At 43.7% G+C, this 27563-nt stretch overlaps 1 protein-coding gene across 1 annotated transcript in view; it reads right to left on the bottom strand.

Annotated features, from left to right (window-relative positions):
* The window catches only part of LOC114817932 (killer cell lectin-like receptor subfamily B member 1B allele B), a 28267-nt gene extending 2236 nt beyond the window's left edge, over window positions 1-26031 (bottom strand). Inside the window, exons 1-7 of the mRNA XM_029082603.2 lie at window positions 25880-26031; window positions 14997-15096; window positions 7296-7504; window positions 6068-6163; window positions 4862-4957; window positions 2388-2515; window positions 1112-1212 (exon numbers count right to left, since the gene is read on the bottom strand). Coding sequence (XP_028938436.1) covers window positions 1112-1212; window positions 2388-2515; window positions 4862-4957; window positions 6068-6163; window positions 7296-7503 — 629 coding nt within the window. The 5' untranslated portion in view covers window position 7504; window positions 14997-15096; window positions 25880-26031. The remainder of the gene's footprint in view (window positions 1-1111; window positions 1213-2387; window positions 2516-4861; window positions 4958-6067; window positions 6164-7295; window positions 7505-14996; window positions 15097-25879) is intronic.
* Between the last annotated feature and the right edge of the window lie 1532 nt (window positions 26032-27563).

Raw genomic sequence — 27563 nt, 5'->3', positions numbered from 1 at the left:
GAGCGTGCGGGGTGGGCGGTAGAAAGAGAGAAGGGAGGAGAGGTAGGAAGGGGCAAGGTGATGGAGAGCCTTGAAGCCTAGAGTGAGGAGTTTTTGTTTGGAGCGGAGGTCGATAGGCAACCACTGGAGTTGTTTAAGAAGGGGAGTGACATGCCCAGATCGTTTCTGCAGGAAGATGAGCCGGGCAGCGGAGTGAAGAATAGACTGGAGCAGGGCGAGAGAGGAGGAATGGAGGTCAGAGAGAAGGCTGACACAGTAGTCTAGCCGGGATATAACGAGAGCCCGTAACAGTAGGGTAGCTGTTTGGGTGGAGAGAAAAGGGCGGATCTTGGCGATATTGTAGAGGTGAAACCGGCAGGTCTTGGTAACAGATAGGATGTGTGGGGTGAACGAGAGAGACGAGTCAAGGATGACACCGAGATTGCGGTGATTGCGATTGCGATTGAGATTGAGATTGCGAGATAGAGAACACTTCTAGTTCTCTAGACTGTCTGCCAATGTAGGCTGGGAGCATGTCTACCAACTGGGTTGTATTGTATTCTCCTAAGTGCTCAGTACAGTGTTCTGCACATAGTAAGCACTCAATAAACACCATTGACCAATTTGCTTGTCACCAATTTATTTTTATGCTCCCTAGAGCATGAAGGTGCACCCTTAATGGTAGATCCCCTGGGGTCTGAAGTTTCTCAAGAAAGGAATGAAGTGAAATGGAATCTTTCCTTCCAAGTTACACAATAATAATAATAATGTTGGTATTTGTTAAGCACTTACTATGTGCAGAGCACTGTTCTAAGCTCTGGGGAAGATACAGGGTGATCAGGTTGTCCCACGTGAGGCTCACAGTCTTCATCCCCATTTTACAGATAAGGTAACTGAGGCACAGAGAAGTGAAGTGACTTGCCCACAGTCACACAGCTGCCAAGTGGCAGAGCTGGAATTCAAACCCATGACCTCTGACACCCAAGCCCGCGCTCTTTCCACTGAGCCACGCTGCTTCCCATCTATGCCAGAGCTTGTGCTGGAGAGTTCCCCTCCCTGTTGCTGCCTCACGTCACTGAACAAGAAACAGAAATAAAGTAATTAAGACATGATGTGAAAAACCTAGACTTACATGTCTTTAGAAAGCAGTGACCCATCCTGCCATTTCCATGTGCCTTCCTTATAGGATAATCCAATCCAGTGAAAGTGATTGGCTTTGGATTCCATAGCCACCTGAAAGCAAATCCAAATCATCACCTAATGGCTCTATTTCATTCAGTCCTATTTACTGAGCACTTACTGTGTGCAGAGCACTGTACTGAGCACTTGGGAGAGTACAGTACAACAATAAATTGACACAACCCTGCCCAAAACGAGGTTACAGATTGTACTCTCCCAAGAGCGGAGTTCCCTCTGCACACATTAAGCGGTCAATAAATGTGATTGATTTATCATCCTTCTCATTCCCTATAGGAGAGAAAGTCTAAGCATGATGTGTATATGCTCACCCACTTCACACCTACCACTGGGCATTTGCTTCCCTTGCTTGCTGCTCTTTTAATAATAATTATAATATTTGTTGAGCACTCACCATGTGCCAAGCACTGTTCTAAGCACTGGGGTAGATATAAACCTGTCCCATGTGGGGCTCACAGTCTTACTCCCCATTTTACAGCTGAGGTAACTGAGGCACAGAGAAGTTAAGTGGCTTGTCCAAGGTCACACAACAAACAAAATTATTCCAAAATTATCTCAATTTTCCTAAAATGATCTATCTCCAAAATTATCTAGGCCCATCACCTAGCCTTCCTCATTTCCCCTCCCATTTTCCCAGAGATTCATTTTTCACAACTAAGGAAAATTCTCAGGAGCCAACAACCAGACTTAGCATTTGCAGGAATTTAAACCCGTTCTCGGAATTAATTGAACACTACCTATTTTATATATGTTTTACCTCCTGCTCCCTCTATTTGTAAAGAATTTATGTCTACCTTTCACTCCTTTTGGATTACAAGTCCCCCCGAAGGCAGAGACCAGTTCCTCTGTTTCTAAGTACATCCTCACCAGAGTCAGGACAGAGTCGGTGCTTAATCAGTGCCAGGGATGAATTAGTTGGGGTTTCAAAATCACTTTATGGGACTAGAAAGATCTTGTTAAGGATCAGGAAATTCTCTCCCCTTGCATTCTATTTCAATTACATTTATGATTATTGCCTCCTCCAGCCAAAACCCAGAATGCAGTGACACATGAAGAACGCTCTGAAGTATTTCTTCTTTGAACATTTCTAATTTGTGGTTTAATTCCTTGGAAAACCCCAACTGCATTTCAGTAGTCAGGTGAATTCCCAGGTGCCGAAACCAGATGCTCTAATTATTCGAGAATCCCCAGAGTAAGAGCAGACACCCTACCCGTTCATCCTTGCTGTCTATCTTCAGCATATCGTAACCCAGTTCACGGCAGTATATCACACAGTTTGGCCAGGATTTTTTTATAGCAGAAAAGTGATAGCAATTCTCTTCAATACAAGTCCAGTTTCCTTTGTGAGGTTTCCAGCGATTCCATAGGAAAACAAAACACATTTCTAAAGTCATTTTTGGTTTCTCGGGTTTCATCTTAGTTCCCTAGGGCCAAGTCCTGTTGGGAGATTGCTCATGAAAAACGCTCATTGCCTCCCAGGGTCAAAGGGGATGGAATAAAAGCTCAAGGTTGCTCTAGAAGGGAGCGTGTGACTCAGGTTCCATATCTGTAAAATGAGAATTTACCTATTCTCACTTTTCCTTAGAGTGTGAGCCCCATGTGAGCAGTGTGGCTCAGGGGAAAGAGCCTGGGCTTTGGAGTCAGAGGTCATGGGTTCGAATCCCAGCTCTGCCACTTGGTAGCTGTGTGACTGTGGGCAAGTCACTTCACTTCTCTGTGCCTCAGTTACCTCATCTGTAAAATGGGGATTAACTGTGAGCCTCACCTGGGACAACTTGATTACCCAGAATCTACCCCAGCACTTAGAACAGTGCTCTACACAGAGTAAGCGCTTAACAAATATCAACATTATTATTATTATTATGTGGGACTGTATCTGATCTGACTGAGGGGAGCAGCATGACCTAGTGGCAAGAACACGGGCTTGTGAATCAGAGGTCATGGGTTCTAATCCCAGTTTCTCCACTTGTCTGCTCTATGACTTTGAACAGGTCACTTAACTTCACTGTGCCTCAGTTACCTCATCTGTAAAATGGGGATTGAGACTGTGAGCCCCATGTGGGACAATCTGATTACCTGGTATTTATCCCAGTGCTTAGAACAGTGGTTGGCACACAGTAAACCCTTAATAAATATCATTTTTACTACTATTATTATCTTGTATCTACTCCCAACATTTAGTACAGTGCTAGATACTTAGTTTTTGTTTTGTTTTGTTTATGGTATTTGTCAAGCGCTTGCTATGTGCCAGGGACTCACAGTACTAAGCTTTGGGGTAGATATAAGATAATCAGGTTGGACACAGTCCGTGTCCCAAGTGGGACTGACAGTCTTAATCCCTATTTGACGGTTGAGGTAACTAAGGCAAAGAGAAGTGAAGTGACAGCAGACAAATTGTAGAGGTGGGATTAGAATCCAGGTCCTCTGACTCCTCGGCCCATGCTCGATCCACTAGGCCACTTTGATTATTATCATTATTATTATTACTATTACCATTTTAGCCTCAAGCTTCTCTATTTTGACCCAAGATTCCATGACTAGATGATTGAAGTTACAATAGTTTCAGAATCCCCAAATCAGATTTTTGTCCTGCTGTTACTGCACAAGTAAATTTTCCAATACTCAATCAGTCAAACAATTGTATTTATTGAGTGATGCATGCATGAAAATGCAAATTTGGAAGGCAGTGGAACTTTTCTATATTGATTAAAGTAAACTTGGTATTACTTAAGCTAGTAATTAATATTCATTCCGTGCTCATATGAAGCATGCCCCCTACTTGGATAATACTTAGATTACAAGACTCATGTAGGACAGGGACTGGGTCCAAACTGATTAACTTGAATCTACCCCAACGCTGAGAATAGTGCTAGACACTTAGACCTTAAACTCGCTGTGGGCAGGGAATGTGTCTGTTATATTGTTATATTCTTCTCTCCACACACACTAAGCACTCAATAAATATGATTGACTGGCTGACTTAGCTCTTAACAATTGTAATTAACAGTAATAATGATAATAATAACATTTACATTATATGGAAAATAGACAGGATTAGGCCTCAGAACTCAACCCCAATCTGATTTGGAGATCTCCATTGGCGGTCTTTTGAATGGCAATCCCTTCTCATATTAAGTGGAAACTCCTGACAACTGGCTGTAAGGCAGTCCATAAGCTCTCTCCCTCTTACTATCTACTCTATTCCCACTACACCCCAACTCACACTCTTTGCTTCTCCCAAGTTAACCTACTCAAGGTGCCTCATTCTCTTCTCTCCCACTTGTAACCCTTGCTCCTGCCTCACCTCTTGCCTGGAATCCTTTCCCCACGGAGACCTGCCAGACTACCAAAGTCCTTCTGAAATCCCATCGCCTCCAGGAGAATTTCCCAGTTAATTTTTCTTCCCTCCAGGTAACATCCTACCAATCGTTCCCTCAGCACTTCACCCCTGTATCACCTATGCATTGTATCTACTGACTTAGACATTTTACTTTCAAAGCATTTACTCCTCCACAAACCTATCTTTCCAGTGTAATCAATTTTGTCTTTCTCCAGTTAAATTTTGAATTCCTTGAGAGTAGGGATCATGTATTCTGATTCTATCGAATTTTCCCAAGTGCTTAGTACAGTGCTCTGCACACAGTAGGTACTCGATAGATACCACTGATTGATTGTTTGACTGTACCTGTGCTCTTCAGTGCTTTGACAATGCTACTAATCTCATGTTGAAGATGATCTCTCATTTTGATGAGGATATCCAGATCCTTCTTCTGTTGCTGAACTGAAATGAGTAATGAAAATTTATAACTGGGTGCAATGGTGGGATTTTTCAATGGGAGCCAACAGTAACCAAAAGCTCAAGGACCAAGGAAGACAGAATGATTGTTCCATTAAAATAACAATGTGAAACAGCTGCAATCTGCCTGCTGGAATCCATAGAGAGCTGCAAATGATACTTGGGCCAACCTCCCTCCTCCCTCCAACTACGGGGGAACCAGGGTACCAGGGGAGTGAAGACTGTTGTGCTTTTTAAACAAGGATGGCTGGCTGAAACAAGAAGGAACTTGAGGATTCCCCACTCCAGAGACTGTTTAATCTGCCCCCTTAACACTATTCATTCTGGACTGTTGAGAATTAATAATTGATGGTGGTATTTCATCTTCCCCCACTTAGACAACTAGGTCCAAGCCCCTTGTGGGACTATGCCCAAATGGATTACCTAATATATTTATTTAAAGAAGCAGAAAGGCCTACTGAAAAGAGCATGGGCCTCGGAGCCAGGAGACCTGGATTCTAAACCCTACTCTACCACTTGCCTCGTGTGTGACCTTGGAAAAGTCACTTAACTTCTCTGTACCGCAGTTCTCACAACTCTAAAATGTGGATAAGATACCTCTTGCTTCTCTCCTTTAGACTGTGAACCCCTTATGGAAGAGAGGCTGTGTCTGACCTGATTAGAGTAGGTGATTAACAAATACTAGTATCATTATTATTATTAATGGTATTTGTTAAGCATTTTTTCATGGTATTTATTAAGCACTTACTGTATGCTTAAGGCACTGTTCTAAGCACTGGGGTAGATAAAAACTAATCAGGTTGGACTATTCCACGTCCACATAGGCCTCACAGTCTTAATCCTCATTTTACAGAAGTAAAGTGATTTGCCCAAGGTCACCCAGCAGAGCTGGAATTAGAACCCAGGTCCTCTGACTCCCAGGCCCGCCTCTTTCCTTTAGGCTATACTAATTCTCATTATTATCATTTACTCGATAGCTTAGCACAAAATGGGCAGCACATAGTAAGTTCTTAATAAATGCCTTGACTAAAGAGATACTGTCCTGATATCTAAAATGGTTGGAGCATGTGTGGCTCTTGCTAGTTTTCTACTTACCCCTGACTCTTAGAACCACCGTTGTTATCAGGAAAACAAGGCAGAGGATCAAAAGAATCCCGACTGCAACAATCAAGGGAGTTTTCCTGAGGAATTCTAAATGAAAAAGGAAAAGCCTATCAGAACAGATGAAGAAGAGCCAGGAACACAGACCTATGGTCAAACTGGGCTGGATCCAAAGTTCTCAGGACAAAGAAAATGGGTCTTCTTCCTCAGAGGTAAGACAACTTTCAACGAAATTTTGGTAGGCAGAGATTTTGTAGTATCTGCGGGTGTGTGCTCTGAAGAGCTTCAAAGGGGATTGAGGGTAGGTTGAAGACTCGAGAGACTAGGCCAGTTTGAAGGCACCTCAAAACAAAGATGGAGAAATACAATAAATACATAAATGAATAATCAGAGGATGAACATAGATGAGTCGCAAAGGGCACAGATCTGGGAGTCAGGAGACGCGACTTCTAAATCCTGACTCCACCACTGTGTGACCTTGGGTAAATCAACTAACTTCTCCATCCTACAGTTTCCTCATTTGTAAAATGGGTAATCATTACCTGTTCTCCCACCCGCTTAGACTGCGGAAACAGAATTTGAGCAAGAAGAATAAGAGAACACAGAACAAAAAGGAGAAAGAACAAATATTCTGGAGAACTAAAGACACAAGGAAATGGAGGAGAGAATGCAAATGAAAATGAAGCTGGGAAAGAAAAGAGACACAATGAAGAGAGCGGGTATCAGAAGAGAAAGAAACTAAGGTCTGGGAGACAGTGAGTGAGCGAGTGCTGCAGAACACTGTACTAAGTGTTTAGCAAAATAAAATACAACAGATTTGGTAGACATGATCCCTGCCTACAGGAGTTTACTCTCTACAGGGAGAGACAGATGTTAAAATAGTTTAGGGATATGAAAAATAATAGCACAATAGGGGAAGTAGTAGAGCTATATCAGTGCTTTTCCTGAATTTTGGAATCATTTGTTAATTTTCTGGATGCTTTTATTTTTGTGAAGTACTTATTTGGAATCTCCGCCCTGGCAATTTCTATGTCCTGGAAACCCTGCGAAATCATCAAACTTCCTATGAGTTCCAAAATCATTTCCATCAAAGAAATAAAACAGAACCTGATAGCAACTGAAAGCATCAGGGAAACTGACTCACAGAATAGGTGAGTGACTTTCCCTCAGCCACCAGCCCGTCTTTAAAGGAAAAGGAAATCAGTTGACTAAGCAAAGCTACCTGATCCATTATTGAGAAGCTGAAGAAAATATGTGGTCAGAGGACCGGTTTGGATGACAGCTTTGTCCTTGGAATTTTCCAATTCTTGGCAGCTTTGCTCCTTGGAACAAGGTTTGAACTTCATGCTTGCATAAACTGTATCTTCTTTCTGGTGCTGCTGAGAAGAATTTTGTCCTCCCATAGTTACGTAAAGCATTTCTTCGCTCATTCTGGAGGGTCAGAGAAGAGAAAATGTATCAACTTCAAATCGCTGCAGTGGGCCGAGGCCTATTACAAATGGAGACTGTTTGAGGACAGTCTCAAGCAATGTGGCAAGGCCATGGACTGCAGGAAGACCACTGCGACAGATAGACCAGCCTAGAAGGCAGCAATCAGGACAGGATTTATTTTTCTCAATAAAGTCTTTGCAAAAGTTAAGAGAGCATGAAGCAGGTTCAAAAACAAAGATGAACCTTGTAAGGAATAAACCTAATAGCACAATGAAGGATCTTTGTGCAATAAGGAAGTCTGGGGTGCACACTTTCCTGCGAGAAGCAGCATGGCTTAGTAGAAAGAGCACGGGCTTGAGAGTCAGAGGTCATGGATTCTAATCCTGGCTCTGCCACTTGTCCACTGTGTGACTTTGGGCAAGTCACTTTACTTCTCTGTGCCTCAGTTACCTCATCTGTAAAATGGGGATTAAAACTGTGAGCTCCCTGAGGCACAATCTGATTACCTTGTATGGACCCCAGCATTTACTTAGCACATAAAGCTTAACAAATACCATCATTATTATTATTCAAAACCCTTTCCTCATCCTATCTTTCCCAACTCTAGTAATAATAATAATAATAAGTATGGTATTTGGTAAGAGTTTACTATATGCCAAACACTGTACTAAGCCCTGGGGTGGATACAAGCAACTCTGTTGAAAACACCACCATCTTCTCTATCCCAGAAGCCTACGACTTTGATATCATCCTTACTTATCACTTTCCATCAGTTCTCACATTTAGTCCACTACCAAATCCTGCCAGTTCTTCCTAAACTATATCCCAGATTTCTCTGTTCCTCTTCACCTGGATAGCTACCAATCTTGGTCCAGTCATATTATGATTAAATTATTGCATCGTGTATCTCCAGTCTAATCTAGACTTTATCCCGCTGCATGGAAAATCTTCTGGAGGTATTAGTACATTTTTCTCTGCTCTTCTGTAATCTCCATTGGTTTTCCATTTCCTCCAAAAACTCCTCTCAACAAACTCAATACTTATCCATCAACTCTCCCCTTCTGACATCAATCTATCAGTGGTATTCACTGAGCATTTATGGTGTGCAGAGCACTGTACTAAGTCCTTGAGTGAGAAGCAGCTTGGCCTAGAGGATAGAGCACAGGGCTGGGAGTCAGAAGGACCTGAATTCTAATCCCGACTCCTCCACTTGTCTGCCGTAACCTTGAGTGAGTCACTTCACTTCTCTGGGTCTCAGTTATGTCATCTGTAAAATGGGAATTGAGACTGTGGGCCCCATCTAGGACAGAGACCGAGTCCAACCTGATTGCATCTATCGTAGCATTTAATACAATTCCTGGCACATAGTAAGCTCTTAACAAATACCACAATTTATTATTACAATATAATAGCTACAGTGTGGGCTAGTGGAAAGAGCACAGGCCCACGAGTCAGAGGACCTGAGTTCTTATTCCGGCTCTGCCAATTGTAAGTCAGTTAACTTCTCTGGGCCTCAGTTATCCATAAAATGGGGATTAATGAGGATTAAATGGGGATCCTCCGCCATCCAACTTAGACTGTGAGCCTCATGAGGGACAGAAGCTGTGACCAACCTGATAAACCTGTGGCTACCCCTGGACTTAGGACAGTGTTTGACACATAAGAAGTGCTCAACAAATACCATTTTTTTAAAAAAAAGATAGAGTTGACAGACAAGTTTTCTGCCCACTTGGAACTGAAAGTCTAGAGGGGAGACTATATATGAATTATGGATATGTTCATAAATGTTGTAAAGCTGAGGGTGGGATGAGTAGTGCTTAAAGGATATAGATCTAAACTATAAATTCATTATGGGCAGGGAACATGTCTGCTAATTCTCTTGTATTGTACTCTTCCAGTGCTTAGAACAGTGCTCTGCACATAGTAAGTGCTAAATAAATACCACTGATTGACTGCACAGGTGATGCAGAAGGGAGAGGGGGTAGGGGAAATGAAGGCTCCATCAAGGAATTGACATATGAGTTTTCTTCACCCACTTTTCACTGGCTCATTTTGCTCCTGCCAAGCAGATATTCTAACTTTACCTCTTCTTTACTCTATCACCTCCCTCACTTTCCTCATGTCCGATTTCCTTTCTGGAAATCCCTCCCCAACCCATATCTGACAGGCTCTTTCCAGGTTCCAAACCTTCCTAGAATTCCACTTCCTTCAAAAAGCCTTTCCTGACTGATTCAGTCAGTCAGTTGTATTTATTGAGAGCTTGCTGTGTGCGGAGTATTGTACTAAAAGCTTGGGAGAGTACAATACAAGAATATTCATTCATTCATTCAATAGTATTTATTGAGCGCTTACTATGTGCAGAGCACTGTACTAAGCACTTGGGATGAACAAGTCGGCAACAGATAGAGACAGTCCCTGCCGTTTGACGGGCTTACAGTCTAATTGGGGGAGACGGACAGACAAGAACGATGGCAATAAACAGAGTCAAGGGGAAGAACATCTCGTAAAAACAATGGCGACTAAATAGAATCAAGGCGATGTACAATTCATTAACAAAATAAATAGGGTAACGAAAATATATACAGTTGAGCGGACGAGTACAGTGCTGTGGGGATGGGAAGGGAGAGGTGGAGGAGCAGAGGGAAAAGGGGAAAATGAGGGTGTAGCTGCGGAGAGGTAAAGGGGGGATGGCAGAGGGAGTAGAGGGGGAAGAGGAGCTCAGTCTGGGAACGCCTCTTGGAGGAGGTGATTTTTAAGTAGGGCTTTGAAGAGGGAAAGAGAATCAGTTTGGCGGAGGTGAGGAGGGAGAGCGTTCCAGGACCGCGGGAGGACGTGACCCGGGGGTCGACGGCGGGATAGGCGAGACCGAGGGACGGTGAGGAGGTGAGCGGCAGAGGAGCGGAGCGTGCGGGGTGGGCGGTAGAAAGAGAGAAGGGAGGAGAGGTAGGAAGGGGCAAGGTGATGGAGAGCCTCGAAGCCTAGAGTGAGGAGTTTTTGTTTGGAGCGGAGGTCGATAGGCAACCACTGGAGTTGTTTAAGAAGGGGAGTGACATGCCCAGATCGTTTCTGCAGGAAGATGAGCCGGGCAGCGGAGTGAAGAATAGACCGGAGCGGGGCGAGAGAGGAGGAAGGGAGGTCAGAGAGAAGGCTGACACAGTAGTCTAGCCGGGATATAACGAGAGCCCGTAATAGTAAGGTAGCCGTTTGGGTGGAGAGGAAAGGGCGGATCTTGGCGATATTGTAGAGGTGAAACCGGCAGGTCTTGGTAATGGATAGGATGTGTGGGGTGAACGAGAGAGACGAGTCAAGGATGACACCGAGATTGCGGGCCTGAGAGACGGGAAGGATGGTCGTGCCATCCACGGTGATAGAGAAGTCTGGGAGAGGACCGGGTTTGGGAGGGAAGATGAGGAGCTCAGTCTTGCTCATGTTGAGTTTTAGGTGGAGGGCCGACATCCAGGTGGAGACGTCCCGGAGGCAGGAGGAGATGCGAGCCTGAAGGGAGGGGGAGAGGACAGGGGCGGAGATGTAGATCTGCGTGTCATCTGCGTAGAGATGGTAGTCAAAGCCGTGAGAGCGAATGAGTTCACCGAGGGAGTGAGTGTAAATGGAGAACAGAAGAGGGCCAAGAACTGACCCTTGAGGAACTCCAACAGTTAAAGGATGGGAGGGGGAGGAGGCTCCAGCGAAGGAAACCGAGAATGAAACACATTCCCTTCTCACAACAAGCTTTCAGTCTAGAGGGGGAGACAGACTTTAATATACATAAATAAATTACAGGTATAAAAATAATAATAATAATTGTATTTATTAAGCACTTACTATATGCCAGGCACTGAACTAAGCCCTGGGGTGGATACAAGAAAATAGAGTTGGACATGGTCCCTGTCCCAGCTGGGGCTCACAGTTTCAATCCCCATTTTACAGTAGAGGTAACTGAGGCATACAGAAGGTCACACAGCAGACAAACGGTGGAGCCAGGATTAGATATGTTCATAAGTACTATGGGGCTGGGTGGCAGGGATGAATGAAAGGAACAGGTCAGGGTGACATAGAAGGGAGTGAAAAAAAAAAAAAGAAATGAGGAGTTAGTCAGGGAAGGACTCTTGGAGGAGATATGTCTTCAATAAGGCTTTGAACCTGGGGAGAGTAATTGTCGGATATGAATCACAATCACTCTTCCCCCTTCGAAGCCCTATTGAAGGCTCACCTCCTTCAAGAAGCCTTCCCAGTCTGCCCCCTTTTTTCTCAGCTCCCCTCCCTTCCACGTCACCTCAACTCCCTTTGCTCTCCCTCCTATGCCACAGAATTCTTGTATATATGTACATACATATAATTCTATTTATATTGATGCCTGTTTACTTGTTTTGATGTGTATATATAATTTTATTTATTTATACTGATGCCTGTTTACTTGTTTTGATGTCTGTCTCCCTGCTTCTAGAGTGTACACCTAGTGTGGGAAGGGATTGTCTCTCTATATTGCAGAATTGTACTTTACAAGCCTTTACTACAGTGCTCTGCTCAAAGTAAGTGCTAAATAAATGCGATTGAATGAATGGGTGAAAGAAGAGAGAGTGTATTCCAAGCCAGAGGCAGGAGAAAGTGGTGAGAATTTGGTGATGAAATAGATGAGATAGCGGTATGGTGAGAATGTTAGCATTAGGGGAGCAAAGTGCGTGGACTGGGTTGTAGTAGAAGAGTAGCTAGGTAGGGTAGGATGGGGCAAAGGGACTGAGTGGCATTGGTGAGGAGTTTCTGTTTGATATGGAGGTGGAAATCACTAGAGGTTCTTGAGGAGTAGGGAAACATGGCCTGGGTCAGTGAAGCAATAGACATGATTGAGGTATAAAGAGGAGGTTGGCATTGTTACAGAAGATCAGTGAGGGAGTGGTAAGGATTTTCTGTTAATGTGGAGGTGGATAGGCAACCTTTGGAAGTATCTGGGGAGGAAGAACTATGGACTGAATGTTTTTTGGTTTTGATCCAGGCAGCAGAGAGAGGTGTGGCCTGGAGAGAAAGGAGATAGGATGCCAAGAGGTGAGCAAAGAGGCTGATGCAGTGGTCAAGATCAATCAGTCACACTCAATTGTATTTATTGAGTGCTTACTGGGTTCAGAAGTTATTGAGTGCTTACTGGGTTCGAATCCCAGCTCTGCCACTTGTCAGCTGTGCAACTTTGGGCAAGTCTTTTAACTTCTCTGTGCCTCAGTTACCTCATCTGTAAAATGGGGATTAAGACTGTGAGCCCCACGTGGGACAACCTGACAGGGGTGTCTATCCCAGCGCTTAGAACAGTGCTTGGCACATAGTAAGCGCTTAACAAATACCAACATTATTATTATATTATTATGGTGATCAGGGAGGGAAGAAAGGAGGTGGGGCAAGTGTTTTGATAAGGTGCAAAGGAATGGGATTGGATGCGTAGGTGAAGAAGGTGGATTTGGAGAGAAGGCAGTAGATCTCCTCTTGGAATAATGCTGGGAAAGATGGGAGAGTTGAAAAAGGGTGGGGGGGACTGGAGAGGTGCAGAGGAGATTTTAGGGAGATCACACCTGATAGTTCCAATTTTCTCAACAAAGTAGGTGGCCAGGTCATTAGGGGCAAGGGACAGGGGATACACTTAGTACAATTCCTGGCGCATAGTAAGTGCTTAACAAATCCCACAATTATTATTATTAATAGATATCTAGATACCCTTTATTAATTTTTCCTAATCTTTTTGCTGGTGGAGAAATTTCAGGAAAGAGAGGAAACAGAATAATAATCATTAACAGTTATAGTATAATCAGCAATCAACAGATCCCCTAAGTGGGGGGTTAAGGAGAAAAGGAAATGGAGGCAGTGGGTATACACAGCTAAACTGAGATGTTTGGAGAGGAATGGTAGGAGATAAATGGATCAATACCTGGAAGAAGCCATGGGGTAAAGGGAGGATCTCTTTTAGAATATGGGATATGTGAGCATGTTTGAAAGCACTGGGGAAGAAGTCATTGAAAAGTGAACCGTTGAAGATGGTGGTTAGAGAGAGGGCAAATAGGGGTTTTTTTGGTATTTATTAAACACTTATTATGTTCCAGGCACTGTACTAAGCTCTGGGGTAGATAGATACAGGTACTCCTATCCCCCCTCTGCCACTTGTCAGCTGTATGACTGTGGGCAAGTCACTTCACTTCTCTATGCCTCAGGTACCCCATCTGTAAAATGGGGATTAACTGTGAGCCTCACGTGGGACAGCCCGATGACCCTGTATCTACCCCAGCGCTTAGAACGGTGCTCTGCACATAGTAAGCACTTAACAAATACCAGCATTATTATTATTAGATACGAACTAATCAGATTGGACACAGTCCATGTCCCACATGGGGTTCACAGTCTTCATCCCCATTTTCCAGAAGAGGTAACTGAGGCACAAAGAAGTGACTTGCCCGAGGTCACACAGCAAACAAGTAGCAGAGCAAATACTGGAATCCAGGTCATCTGACTCTCAAGCCAGTACTCTATCCTCTAAGCCACAGTGCTTCTCCTTTTCAGAAGTGTTTCGATAAGGTGTGAAGGGCTAGGCTTGGACACATAGGTGGAGGGGGTAGATTTTGAGAGGGGCAGAGAGATCACCTCTTGAGATACTGCTGAAAGATGAGAAAAACAAAGAAGGGAACAAAAGGACAGAGACGTTTTAATAATAAATGAATAATCATGGTATTTGTTAAGCAGCTTACCATTTGTCAAGTACCCTACTAAGCTCTAGGGTAGATACAAGATAATATGGTCCCACATGGACCCACAGTCACATTCTAAGTAGGAGGGAGAACAGGTATTGAATGCCCATTTTGCAGATGAGAGAACTGAGGCACAGAGAAGTTATGTGAGTTGCCCAAGGTCATATAGTAGACTGGTGGTAGAGCCAGGATTGGAACCCAGGTCCTCTGGCTCCCAGGCCCATGCTCTTTCCACTGGGCTATGCTGCTTCTCTCCTGTTTAGGAACAGGGGAGACTTTAGGGAGATCATGCATGTTGTCTTAGATTTGATTAATAAAAGTTCACAGCTATGTCATTAGGGGAAAGAGATGGAGGGGGTGAGAAGAGGGGGCAGGGGGTTTGAAGGAGTGAGTTAAACTTCTGCAACAGCTGGTATGGGCAGTGGGCATGGGAGTCAATAAGTATTGTTGGGCAGAGGAGAGGACAGAATTAAAGTAGGAGAAAATTAATTCAATATGGATAAGATCAACCTGTTATCTGTATTTCCCCCAGCAGCACTCTGCAGCTAATGCACTGGAACAAAGAAAACGTACTATGGAGGTGATTCAGAGCTGCAGATTAGTAGTAAGAGACTGATGGAGGGACAGGAGAGCAAGGAATTTGAGCTCAGTGGAGAGGGTGGTGTTGAGGGCATCCATTTTTGCATCACAAGAAGGTGGTTGGGGTATGTCATTTCCTTTTCTAGGGTCCTTCTTTTCGGAATGATTGGATTTAGGGATGGGGCAAACCTTACCTTTTTGTTAGTACTTTCAGTTGATGGTTTTTGACCTGAGACGTGGGTGAGCTTTCTGTTTTTTGGAAATAACTTCTTTCTCACTTATCTCCTGAGGATTCTGGGAAAGCAAATTATTAAGTTTTAGATTATTCATTCATTCATTCAATAGTATTTATTGAGTGCATACTATGTGCAGAGCACTGTACTAAGCACTTGGAATGTACAAATTGGCAACAGATAGAGACGGTCCTTGCTCATTGACGAGATGGGATCTTCAGACCAGTGCTGAAAGTAACGCGGAAAGGGTCAACTCAGCTACAGTACCCAAACGATGTCCCAGGGTAAGTGTTCTGGTATGAAAATTGCTTTGCTGAAGGTTTAACAATGACTCTTCAAGGCAGCTGCGGGAGCATCCCCCCTACCACCCCTTTCCTAGTATTGCTAGGCTTCCAGGCTGTGGGTGGTCATGACTCTACTAGACTGTAACCTCCCTGAGGGAAGGGATTTGGTCTAGTAACAATGATAATAATATTATTATGGTATTTGTTAAGAGCTTACTGTGTGCCAGGCTCCGAACTAAGCGTGGGGTAGATACAAACTAATCATGTTGTCCTACGTAGGGCTCACAGTCTCAATCCCCAATTTTACAGATGAGGTAAATGAGGCACAGAGAAGTGAAGTTACTTGCCCATGGTCACACAGCAGACAAGTGACACAGCCAGGATTAGAACCCATCACCTTCTGACTCCTTGGCCTGTGATATATCCACTACACCATGCTGCTTCTCCACACCATGCTGCTCTCTACCAACTTTATTGAATTGAACTCTCTCAAGCACTGAGTTTTCTGCACAGCCAGGGTGCAATAGATGGTACTGATTGACTGACTGCACAACAAGAGACAACAGGGCTGGGAGAGAACTGGAAGCTTCAGCCCCTCCAGTCCCTTCATTAATTAGTTCATTCATTCATTCAATCACATTTATTAAGTACTTACTGTGTGGAGAGCACTGTTCCAAATGCTTGGGAAAGAACACTACCATAAAAAGTGACAATCTCTACAAGCTCACAGTCTGGGGTGGGGGGGATTTTGAATTCTCTCAGTTCTTTTGATCACCAGGAGCCATGGACCAGTGTCTCCCATCTTCTCTCTACCCTGAGGTTCTGGAGCTATAGGATCCTGGCTGCCCTTGGGGCTCGAGCAAGTCCGGGTTGGAGGAGGAATTGAGCTGGTAACTCCACTATTCACCCCATGCTGGCAGGAAACCTCCTCTGGCCTGGCCCAGGAACTTAGGCTGTCATCTAAACCCTTCCCCTGAGGGTGAGTTGACCCCTTTCGTGCCAACCCTCCCTCTCCTGGCACACGACACCCATGTGGTTCTTCTGCCACCTCCACCTCTCTCTCACGTCTACAGCAACGTCCACTAGCCATCTCCAGTGTTACAAATAGAAAAGCTCTTTTGTCTCTCATCCTGAGAACTTTAGCCACTCTAGAGCACTCCACAGGCCTCTCTCTTCCAAAGATGGATGAACAAATCCTCTAGAAACTGGCCATTTCCTCACATCAGGGCTCCCAGCATGTTCTGGGCACTGTGCTGCTTTTCCCCCTTCCCCTCCCCTCAGCACTGTGCTCATTTGTATGTATTATTTATTACCCTATTTATTTTGTTAATGGGGTGTAAATCTCCTTGATTCCATTTATCTTGATGATGTTGCCTTGTTTTTGTTTTGTTCTGTTTTGTTCTCCCCCACCCCCCGTTTCAACTGTGAGCCCATCACTGGTCAGGGATTGTCTCTATCTGTTGCCAAATTGTACATTCCACGTGCTTAGTACAGTGCTCTGCACATAGTAAGCACTCAATAAATACTATTGAATTAATGAATGAAAGGAGGATGGTACTGGTCTGACCTCTGTCTCCACCAGACAGGCAAGTGAATCAAGTGTGTCCGCCACCTTATCACTGTGAAATCCAGGGACCCAGATATCCTCCCCTACCACCCTGTGGCCTCCCTGGGGTCACACACTGGCTCTCCTCCACATCATCAAGGAACCTCCATCCCAACTTTCCGTGCACCACCGTGGCACGACAGAAAAAAGCAGCCGCAAAATGCCGCTTCCACAGGAACTCAGGAAGGCTATCAGTTGCTCCTCTACCTTTCACGGTGGTTGTAGAGGCGGCTGTAGAATCTGAGTTGTGAGGAGCAAGAAATTCTGCTTTTCTAATTACAGTTCCCTACTGATCCTTGTTTTGGTCCCCATGCCGCCTTAGGGTTTCATTTCCTCTCTCCTTATATTCCTGTCTACAGTCCCTTCTCCCCCCTTCTCATTTTTACTTTGAAAGTCCCCCCAGGGACCAGGCCTTGTTTAATTCCTATGTAGTCTTTCCCAATGCTTAATACAATGCTCTGCACTCAGTAAGCGTTTTATAAATACTATAACTATTGCCCCCTGTGAGAAAAATATACACTTCATTGATGAAATGAATATACTAAATAAATCCATGTTGATTCAAAAAGAACCTGGTTACAAATAATTCCCCAAACAGATAAAAGAAGAAACGTTGCTATTAGAAAGTACAGAGTGATAGTTTGCTTTTGTAATATAAATACCTTCCCTTTCAAGAGAAAAAAGGGCAGATTTGATTTAAATAACTTGAAGGAAGCATGGACTAAGGAAAAGAGCATAGAAAAGAGACCATAACCTTGGCGTTATCCTCGACTCTTTTGTGTCATTCAACTCACATATTCAATGCATCATTAAATCCTGTTAGTCCCACCTTCACCACATCACTAAAATCCACCCTTTCCTCTCCATCTGCTAAACGTTAATACTATCCCACCTGGATTACTATATCAGCATCCTTGCTGACCTCTCAGCCTCCTGTCTTTCCCCATTCCAGTCCATACTTCACCCTGCTGACTGGATCATTTTTCTACAAAGTGCTCAAGACATGTCACCCCACTCCTCAAAAAACTCCAGTGGTTGCCCATCCACCTTCACATTGAACAAAAACTCCTCACCATTGGGTTTAGAGCACTCCACCACTTTGCCCCCTCCTACCTCACCTCTCTTCTCTCATCTACAACCCAGCCTGCACACTTAGCTCCTCTAGTACTAACCTTCTCACTGTGCCTTGATCTCACCTGTCTTCCCGCCAACGCTGGCCCACATCCTGCCTTTGGCCTGAAACGCCCTCCCTCCTCTAATCGGACAATTACTCTTCCCTGCTTCAAAGCCTTACTGAACGCACATCCCTCCAAGAGGCCTTCCCAGACTAAACCCCAACTTTCCTCATCTCCCACTCCCTTCTACATCATCATGACATGCTCCCTTTGTTCATCCCTCCTCCTGGCCCCACAGCACTTATGTATCTGTAATTTATTTATATTAATGTCTATCTTCCCCTGACTCTAGACTGCAAGCCTGTGTGGGCAGGGAATGTGTCCATTTATTGTTGTATTGTACTCTCCCAAGTGCTTAGTACAAATAAATAATTACGGCATTTGTTAAACGTTTACTATGTGCCAAGCACTGTTAATCGTGGTATTTTTTAAGCGCTTACTACGTGCCAGGCACTGTACTAAGTGCTGGGGTAGATACAAGCAAATCGGGTTGGCCACAGTACTTGTCCCACATAGGATTTACAATCTTAATCCCCATTTTACAGATGAGGTTACTGAAGCACAGAGAAGTGAAGTGACTTGACCAAGATCACACAGCAGTCAAGTGGTGAAGCTGGATTTAGAAACCATGACCTTCTGACTACCAGGCCTGTGGTCCATCCACTAGGCCCCTGCTTCTCTCGAGTGCTCTGCATATAGTAAGCGCTCAATAAGTGTGATTGATTGAATGAATGAATAGACTTGCTAGCCAGGAGACTAGTCTCAAAACTTGCTTATCAAAACCTTGAGCAAGCCCCTAACTTCTATGGGCCTCAGTTTCCTCATCTATAAAATTGGAATAAATTTCCTGCTGCCTGAGACTGTTAGCCCCACAGAGTCTGTATTTGAACTGAATATCTAGGCTCCACCACAAAATTTACCACAATGCTTGGAATACAATAGATACCTAATAAATGTGATTGTTATTGTCGCAGGCCCAAAGGAAATGGTCCCAAGTTCATCAGGGAGGTAAAACTGTGGCCCAATTAATCTCAACTCTTCCTCTTGCCCCCAACCAGTATACTAACACTATTGTTCTGGAATGCAGAAAAATAGTGTAAATGTGAGATGGAGAAAGGTGCTTTTGGCACACGCTTATGTTTTCCCTAAATGCATGTCCCATCTGTTCTAAAATAACTTTAGGATGAAAATTGTAAGTGTGGTTTAAGAAGGGAAAATTGGAGGAGATCGAGAGCAGAAAGTCTCTCTGGACATCTGGGCACTGGAAGATCCGTGCGGCTCTGGCACCTGAGCAGTAGAAACAGCTTTCTGCTACTGCTGCTAAAACTTCTCTGTCCCACACAGAACCGTTGCTAAAAAGCCAGAGACCAGCCTCTACACTGAGGCCCTCCCAAATCAGCTCTGACTACCGTGTCCCGGAATCCTGCATCTCATTCTGTCCCATCTTCTTGCACTCTCTCCCTAATATTACTAAGAGGTCCAAGGGACCGGGACTGTGTCTGACTTGATTATCATGTACCTACCATAGGTGCTTAGCACAGTACTTGACACACAGTAAGCACTTTACAAATACCTCTTTTATGGGGTAACATCCTGCCACCACCAACCACCACCAAATACTACTCTTTCTTCAGCCTTACTTCTCGCTGAAGGTTTCCTTTAATTCCTCCTTGCCACTTTACCATTGCACTTGAGAAATTCCCTTTCAAATGCAAATTCAAAGACTGGCGTTATCTAGATGCCATAAACACTTAGATTATGCCCCTCCCCACCCCAACCCCTTACCTCTGGCATTTTTGTACCTGTTTCTTTTCCATCTGCAATTTACTTTAAAGTCCATCTTTCCCATTAGGTTGTGAGCTCTCTTTGAGGGCAGGAATTGGGTATGCTTACTTTTTCATACTCTCCCAAGTGCTAAGTAGATTCATCTGCACATAGTGAGTAATCAATCAATTCCATTGATAGATTGATTTCCACTACACATAATTTATTTTAATGTCTCTCGCCTCTTCTAGATTCTAAACCCCTTGAAGGCAGGGGATATTCTACTTACTCTACTGTTTTTTCAGAGCATTTAGTACAGTGCTTTGCACACCGTCAGAGCTCAATAAATTCCACTATTTGATTGACAGTAATTGAGATGGGACCCAACCTAATGCATGGACTGAAACAGTCTGAGGAGGATGGCACCATAACATTTACTAAAAAATAATTTAAAAATAATAGTTCGATGAAAAACTTGGAAGAAGGTGGGAAGCAGAGTATCCTAGTAGATAAATGACAGATTTGGGAGCCAGAGGACCTAGGTTTTAATCGGAGCTTCGCCACTTGCCTGCAGTGTGACCCTGGGCAAGTCATTTAATGCACAGGTTTGTGTTGGCACCGTAGGATCAGGACCCAAAGGTGGGAATCTGTGAGCCACCTTCCAACACAGGGAGACATTTGAACTCCAAAATGAAGTGGGAGCCCTCCTGTTACCAGTGTGTTAAATGGTGAGCCAAGGGATTTTTGTATTTTTTGTCATCTTGCAAGGTAAGGAGATACTTATTAGTTCGGAGGACATTTACAAATCATGCCGAATATTCATATTAAATTTCTGGAGTCCAGAGTTTTGGAGGTAATTCCAGATTTTTGCTGAGGCCATCATTTTGTTTCATCGTACGTTGTTCAATCAATTAATATTTATCGATCACCTACTGTGTGCCGTGCACCCTACTGAGCACTCCAGATGCTATAGTTGAAGTGAAACATATGTTCTCTTCCTTCTTAGTCTAATGGAGGAGAGAGGTAAACTCAAATTATTTACAAAGATTGGGTAAGAAAGAACAAAGATATCCTTGACGATAATGATAATAACAAGAGCTTGGAAAAGTGAATAGATTAATAAGTGAGGGGTTACTAAGGATGGTGTGTAAACATAAGTGGTGTGGCTATTCGGTTATGTGCCCTGAAAATTTTCTGGGAAGAGGTGGAATTTCAAGAGGGCTTTGAAAACTGGGCAAACTGGTGGATTTGAAGAGAGAGAAAGTTCTAGATGGGAGAAAGCAGGGAGTTGGAGATAATATCGAGAAGAGCGAGCAGAGTAAGGAGGTTCACTTGTGAAGGGCAAAGAGTGAGCTCAAGTGTAATGGGTAAAGAGGAAATAGCACCATCATCAGTGGCATTTATTGAGCGTTTACTGTGTGCCAAGATCTGTACTAAGCTTGGAAGAGTACAACAGAGTTTGTAGACAGTCTAGAGGGAGTCTTGTCTTGTCTCATGTTGTCGAGACATCTCAGACCCATGGGGCACCACGGACACAGCTCTCCCAGAATGCCCCACTTCCACCTGCAATCATTCTGGTAGCATATCCTTAGAGTTTTCTTGGTAAAAATATGGAAGTGGTTTACCAATGCCTCCTTCCATGCAATAAACTTGAGCCTCCGCCCTCGACTCTCTCTTACCGCCTCTGCCCAGCACAGGGGAGTTTTGACTTGTAGCAGATTGCCGTATACTTGCTAGCCACTGGCCAAGCTAAGAATGGAATGGGTAGGCCTCTGCTTGACTCTCCCTCCTGTAGAAGAGACTAGAAATGCTCCAGGTCAACCCTGAGAAGGGTCTAGAGGGGGAGCCTGACATTAATATAAATATTTTGTAATATATAATTATTATAATATAATTACAAATTATAATTATATATAATATATAATTTATAGATATGGACAAAAGTGCTGTGCGGCTGAGGGTGGGTGAATATCAAATACCCAAAATATATATGGAAAGAGCCACTGAAGAAGGTGGAAGGTAATTGTTAGGAGTTTCTTCTTGTTTGAGAGAAAAATAAGTAGCCTTGGGAAGTTATTGAGGAGTGGAGAAATATATGCCAAGCATTCCTTTTAGAAAGATGGTTCAGGTGGCAAGAGTGAAGATAAAATCAGCCAATCATATTTATCAAGCATTTACTGTACACTTTCTGAGCACTGTACACTTGGGAGAGTACAATGTAACAGATTTGGAGACATATTCCCTGCCTTTAACAAGTTTACAATGTATAGATGGAGAGAGAGACATTAATATGAAGAAGTAAATAAGTGACAGATATATAAATAAGTATTAAGGGGCTGAGAGTGGGGTGAATAAAGGGTGCAAATCCAGCTATAAGGGTAACACAGAAGGGAGCTGGAGGAGGGGAAATGAGGGCCTAGTTGGGGAAAAAGAGGAGAAAGGCTAGAAGCAGAAAGATCAGTGAGGATGCTAATGTAGTATTCTAGTTGAGATCACCGGAGGTTGGACAGAGGTGGTGGCTGGTTAAGGGTAGAGGAATTGTCCAGTGGGGACCTCATGAAACCTGGACCTTCAGGTGCATTATAGCAATATACCCGAACAGGTAAAGAAATTATAGTTTCTCCACCGTCAACTAAAATCTTGGGTTTAAAAAGTGGATTGATTTAAAAATATGGTTGATGGAGACCCTAGTAGGGGGAGGAGCTCAAGATGTGTAGAGGTTTTGAGAGAGCATTTATCTAAAGCAAAACATTGGGGAAAGTATTCCTTGTTAGCACCATATTTTTGAGGAACACAAACTGGTTTTATCGTGGGGTACACTTCTCTAGACGCCTGTTTCTGTTAGCTTTTTCTCAACGTGCTTATTGCCGGACACACTAGGACATTTGAAAATGTGAAGTTAATGCGAAGGGATCCTTCTGATTCTTAAAATTTTAGATGAGCGAATCATCCCCAGCAATTTTCAGCCTTCTGTCTTTGAAGATGCACCATTTCAGCTTGTTTTATAGAAAATGATTGGCTGTCACCTATCCTCTACATATGTCCCTGACAGACGCATGAAGAGCAGAAGTTCCATTGCCCTGAAGGGGCAGGAATGGGCATTAACAGAGACCTCAACAGCACAGGACAAGGGGCCTCTCTAAGACCGGTAGTGCCTGGATCCCCTCAGCCACTCATGCAGCATGGCAGAGTGGCTAGAGCACAGGCCTGGGAGTCAGAAGCATGGGCTAGTGGCAAGAGGACGGGCTTCAGAATCAGAGGTCATGGGTTCTAATTCTGGTTTCGCCACTTGTCTGCTGTGTGACCTTGGGCAAATCACTTAACTTCTCTGTACCTCAGTTACCTCATCTGTAAAATGGGGATTGAGACTGTGAGCTCCACGTGGGACATTCTGATTACCTTGTATTTACCCCAGCACTTAGAACAGTGCTTGGCACATAGTACGTGCTCAACAAATACCATAATTATTATTATTATGGGTTCTAATCCCAGCTCCACCATTTGTCTGCTGAGTGTGACCTTGGCAAGTCGCTTCTCTGGGCCTCAGTTCCCTCATCTGTAAAATGAGCCCCACATGGGACAGGGACTGTGTCCAACCGATTTGCTTGTATCCACCCCAGTGCTTAATACAGTGCCTGGCACATAGTAAGTATTTAACAAACACCATTATTATTATTATTATTATTATTATTATTATTATGTCCAGCCCTTTTGTTTAAATGTGGAGTTCATCTTCAGTCATATGAGAGCATACAGTTATACCTATGGATGGATAAAATCTCCCCATTCATGACTTATAAAAATACTAATATGGTGCAAATTTGAAGCACATCAATTAGGTAGTCAGATGATCGTTCTGTCCTTCTAGTCACAGATGTCTCTGCCAAAAGTGAAGCTGCATTCACGAGGGTCAGCGACTTGCAGAGAAAATCTCTTCCACATTTGCATACTTGGCTCATGAAAATACAGTAGGTCCCGTTTTTGGTCCCCTGCTGTTTGGGCGAGCACTGCACAGACCCCAATTTTTAGGAGGGGAAAAATATGTCCTACCACCTGCAGGGCAGCCACCTGAGTTTATTAGCTTATTTATTTTGTTAATGAGGTGTACAACCCCTTGAATCTATTTATTGCAATTAAGTTGTCTTGTTTTTGTCCGTCTCCCCCGATTAGACTGTAAGCCCGTCAATGGGCAGGGATTGTCTCTATCTGTTGCCGAACTGTACATTCCAAGCGCTTAGTACGATGCTCTGCACATAGTAAGCACTCAGTAAATACGATTGAACGAATGAATTGAATGAGGAGTTTTTGCAATGGTGGCGAGGGTTGGCCCACTGATCCTTCCACCCAGAGCAGACGGGGGTCACAGGACACATTATTTCCGAGAACACAAGCAACGTGGCCTAGTGAATAAGGCGTCGTCTTTGGAGTCAGAGGACCTGGGTTTTAATCCTGGCACCGCCAAGTGCTTGCTGTGTGACCTTGGGCAAGTCACTTGACTTCTCTGTGCCTCAGCTTCCTCAACTGTAAAATGGGGATTCAGTACCTGTTCTCCCTCCATGCGGGACAGGGACTGCATCTGACTTAATTGACCTCTACCTACCCCAGCGCTTAGAACTGTGTTTGACACACAGCAAGCGCTTAACAAATACCATAAAACCAAACAAACAACTTCTCTCTGCCTCAGTTTCCTCAATACCTGTTCTCCCTCCTACTTTAGACTGTGAGCCCCATGTGGGACATGGACTCTACCTGGCCTGATTAACTTATATGTACCCCTTGCTAGGGCATTAACTTTGCAGCGCTTAGTAAGAGCTTAACAAATACAATTTAAAAAAACAGAAAATATAATTTGGGGTTTAGCTGGTCTCGGTCTCCTCAGAAGGAAATGTAAGCCCTACAGATCTTATAAGCTGTTCACAGTCTGGATCCCACCATGGCATGACGGATTCTGAGCCCTGAATTCTCCCCACTGGAATAATCATACAAAGACTTATGCTCTTCCCTCTAGGACTCCCACCTCATCAATACCACAAATCTGGGAACTCTGCATAGCCTTCCCTGAAATATCTGTCCTTTTAAATTCTCCTCTGTCGTGTGCAACTGTAAATGCAGTTTCCTGAGTGACTGGCTATCTGGTAGAATGCTGGCATTCTCCTCCTTGCTCAGGATACTCACTGGGTATTCCCTCATCATCCCAGAAAGATTTCCCTATCCATTAAAATACTATAACTGATTGCAAGGCAGTCCAGGCACCCACAGATAAAACAAGCATTTGGCTAAATGGGAGGAATAAGAGCATTTTTTCCAAGTTTTCTTTCATTCATTCATTCAGTTGTGTTTATTGAGCACTTACTGTGTGCAGAGCATTGTACTAAGCACTTTGGAGTCTTTGTATCTATTTGCAGCGTGGCCTAGTGGAAAGAGTATGGGCCTGGGAGTCAGAGGACTGTGTCCTAATCTCAGCTCTGCCTCTTGCCTGCTTTGTGACATTGAGCAAGTCACAACTCCTTTGTACCTCAGTTTCCTCAACCACAAAACAAGGATTCAACCCATGTTCTCCCTCCTTCTTGGACTGTGAGCCCAATTGGGACTGAGTCTGATCTGATTATCTTCTATCTACCCCAGTGCTTGACATATAATAAGTGATGACACATTTCATCATTATATTTTTACCACTAATATTTTGCACACTCTAGACCTATCTACAATCACTGCTTTTCTTCCTCAGGGTAGAATTATCCCATAGGCCCTGTCTGCTTTTTTACATAATCTCTCCCCACTGATCAGAGCAAGGAGTTAGCCAACAAAGCCCGATTCTGTGAGCCTCTTAGACTATTAGCCCTGGGTGGAACAGAGATTTGAGTGCAATCTGATTATCCTGTATCTACCCCAGCATTTAACATGGGCTTGGCAAATAATAAGCTCATAATAAATACTGAAATTATTATTTTTGTCATTATTATTATAATTATCAGCTCTGGCAGCAAGAAGGCTAGCAGCGTTAGCTGGTGTTACCTGTGTCTGTGCCCTGGAGATCCACCGGCAGAAGAAGCTGATGAAGAGAAGGCATGGAAGTGCTTTTTATTCCTGGTTTGGCAATTCAATCCCTGGGATGTCGAGAGACCACCTAATGTTTCTATGTGGCTGATTAGAATGCAGAGGGACAATGAGAGCAACCTCACACAACAGGAAGTTTTCAACACAGCTCAGTGTGGAACTTAAGTGCTTACTATGTTTGTCAAGAACTATTCAAAGAGCTGGAGGAGATACAAGCTAATCTCATCAGACAGTCTCTGTCCCACATGAGGATCACAGTTAAACACCTCCTATGTGCCAGGGTTAATAGAATAAAATTAGACACAGTTCCTGTCCCACATGGAGCTCAAAGTCTAAGGAAAGGAAGAAGTGGGATTTAATTCTCTTTTTGGAGTTAAGAAAACTGAGGCCCAGGGAAGTTGCCCAAGATCATACAACAGGGAAGTGGTGGAACCAGGATCAGAATACAGAGAAGCAGAACCAAGATTAGAATACAGAGAAGTGTCGTCTAATGGGCCTGGGAGTCAAAAGGACCTGGGTTCTAATCCCTGCTCCACCACCTGACTGCTGTGTGACCTTGAACAAGTTATTTCACTTCTCTGGACCTCAATTACCCCATCTATAAAATGGAAATTCAGTCTGGGAGCTCCATGTGGGACAGGAAGTGCATCCAATCTGACAACCTTGTATCTACCCGAGCATCTAGTATGGTATCTGGAACGTAGTGAGTGCTTAACAAATACTATTTAAAAGAAGGTCTTATGACCTCAAATCCCGTGCTTTTCTATCTCCAAAGCCACACTGCTTTGAGTCTCTGAGTCTCTGAGAAATGTTTATGTACTGGAGCTGTAATGTGTCGTATCATTTACAATGGACAAAAGAGGAAAAAAAAAAACCAAAGAGAAACGGTTTTAGCATTTCCAACCTGGAGAAGCTTTCTATAAAAACACACAGAGGTCCTTAAAACTCCGGACATTTTTGAAGAAAAAGATGCATAAACATGATGGGAGATTTGGCCATTTGGCCATTTTCCCTGAAAAAATGCTACCGAAGTGCCCCAGTATTTACAGGTCCCCTTCCCCAACTAGCACTGTACTAAGTGTTTGGGAGAGTACAGTATAACAGTCTCACAGACATATTCCCTTCCCTCAACAAACTAAAAGTCTCATCGTTTAAGATTAGTTAAAATTAAGCAATATAATAAAAAATCCACTATCACCTGGAGTAACTAAATTTCAGGACCCCTAAAATATTCCCTTTTACTGGTACCATTCCTCTGGAGCCATGCAACGTCGTATAGTGACAGCTTTCCAGAAAGCCAAGATCAACATCAGCTTGATGGGATGACAAACTGGACTGGGCAGGGTAAGGCCAGGGTAATTTGGAAGGAGGGGACTGACTTGAGCAAAGGCAGCATTTACATTTGAGAGCACAAGGCTGGCTTGAAATCAGAAGGAAGTGTAAATCACACCTCCGCCCTTTAAACCCATTTCACACTCATGAGCAGACCCTAACCGGAAATGTCATCTTCAAAAACAGACTGGCTCTATTTATATTCATCCTACAAGCTTTCAAATAGACACTAGGTTGAAAGCTTCTTGAGGGTAGAGATCCAATTCTATTTTATTGTAGATTGTCACCGCTCCCCCCCACAATTAGTCGG

This window comes from Ornithorhynchus anatinus, chromosome 17 (assembly GCF_004115215.2).
Source record: "Ornithorhynchus anatinus isolate Pmale09 chromosome 17, mOrnAna1.pri.v4, whole genome shotgun sequence".
NCBI classification, from domain to species: Eukaryota; Metazoa; Chordata; class Mammalia; order Monotremata; family Ornithorhynchidae; genus Ornithorhynchus; species Ornithorhynchus anatinus.
The sequence above is the reverse complement of the archived record's forward strand: the minus strand, read 5'-3'. Positions and strand labels throughout refer to the sequence as shown.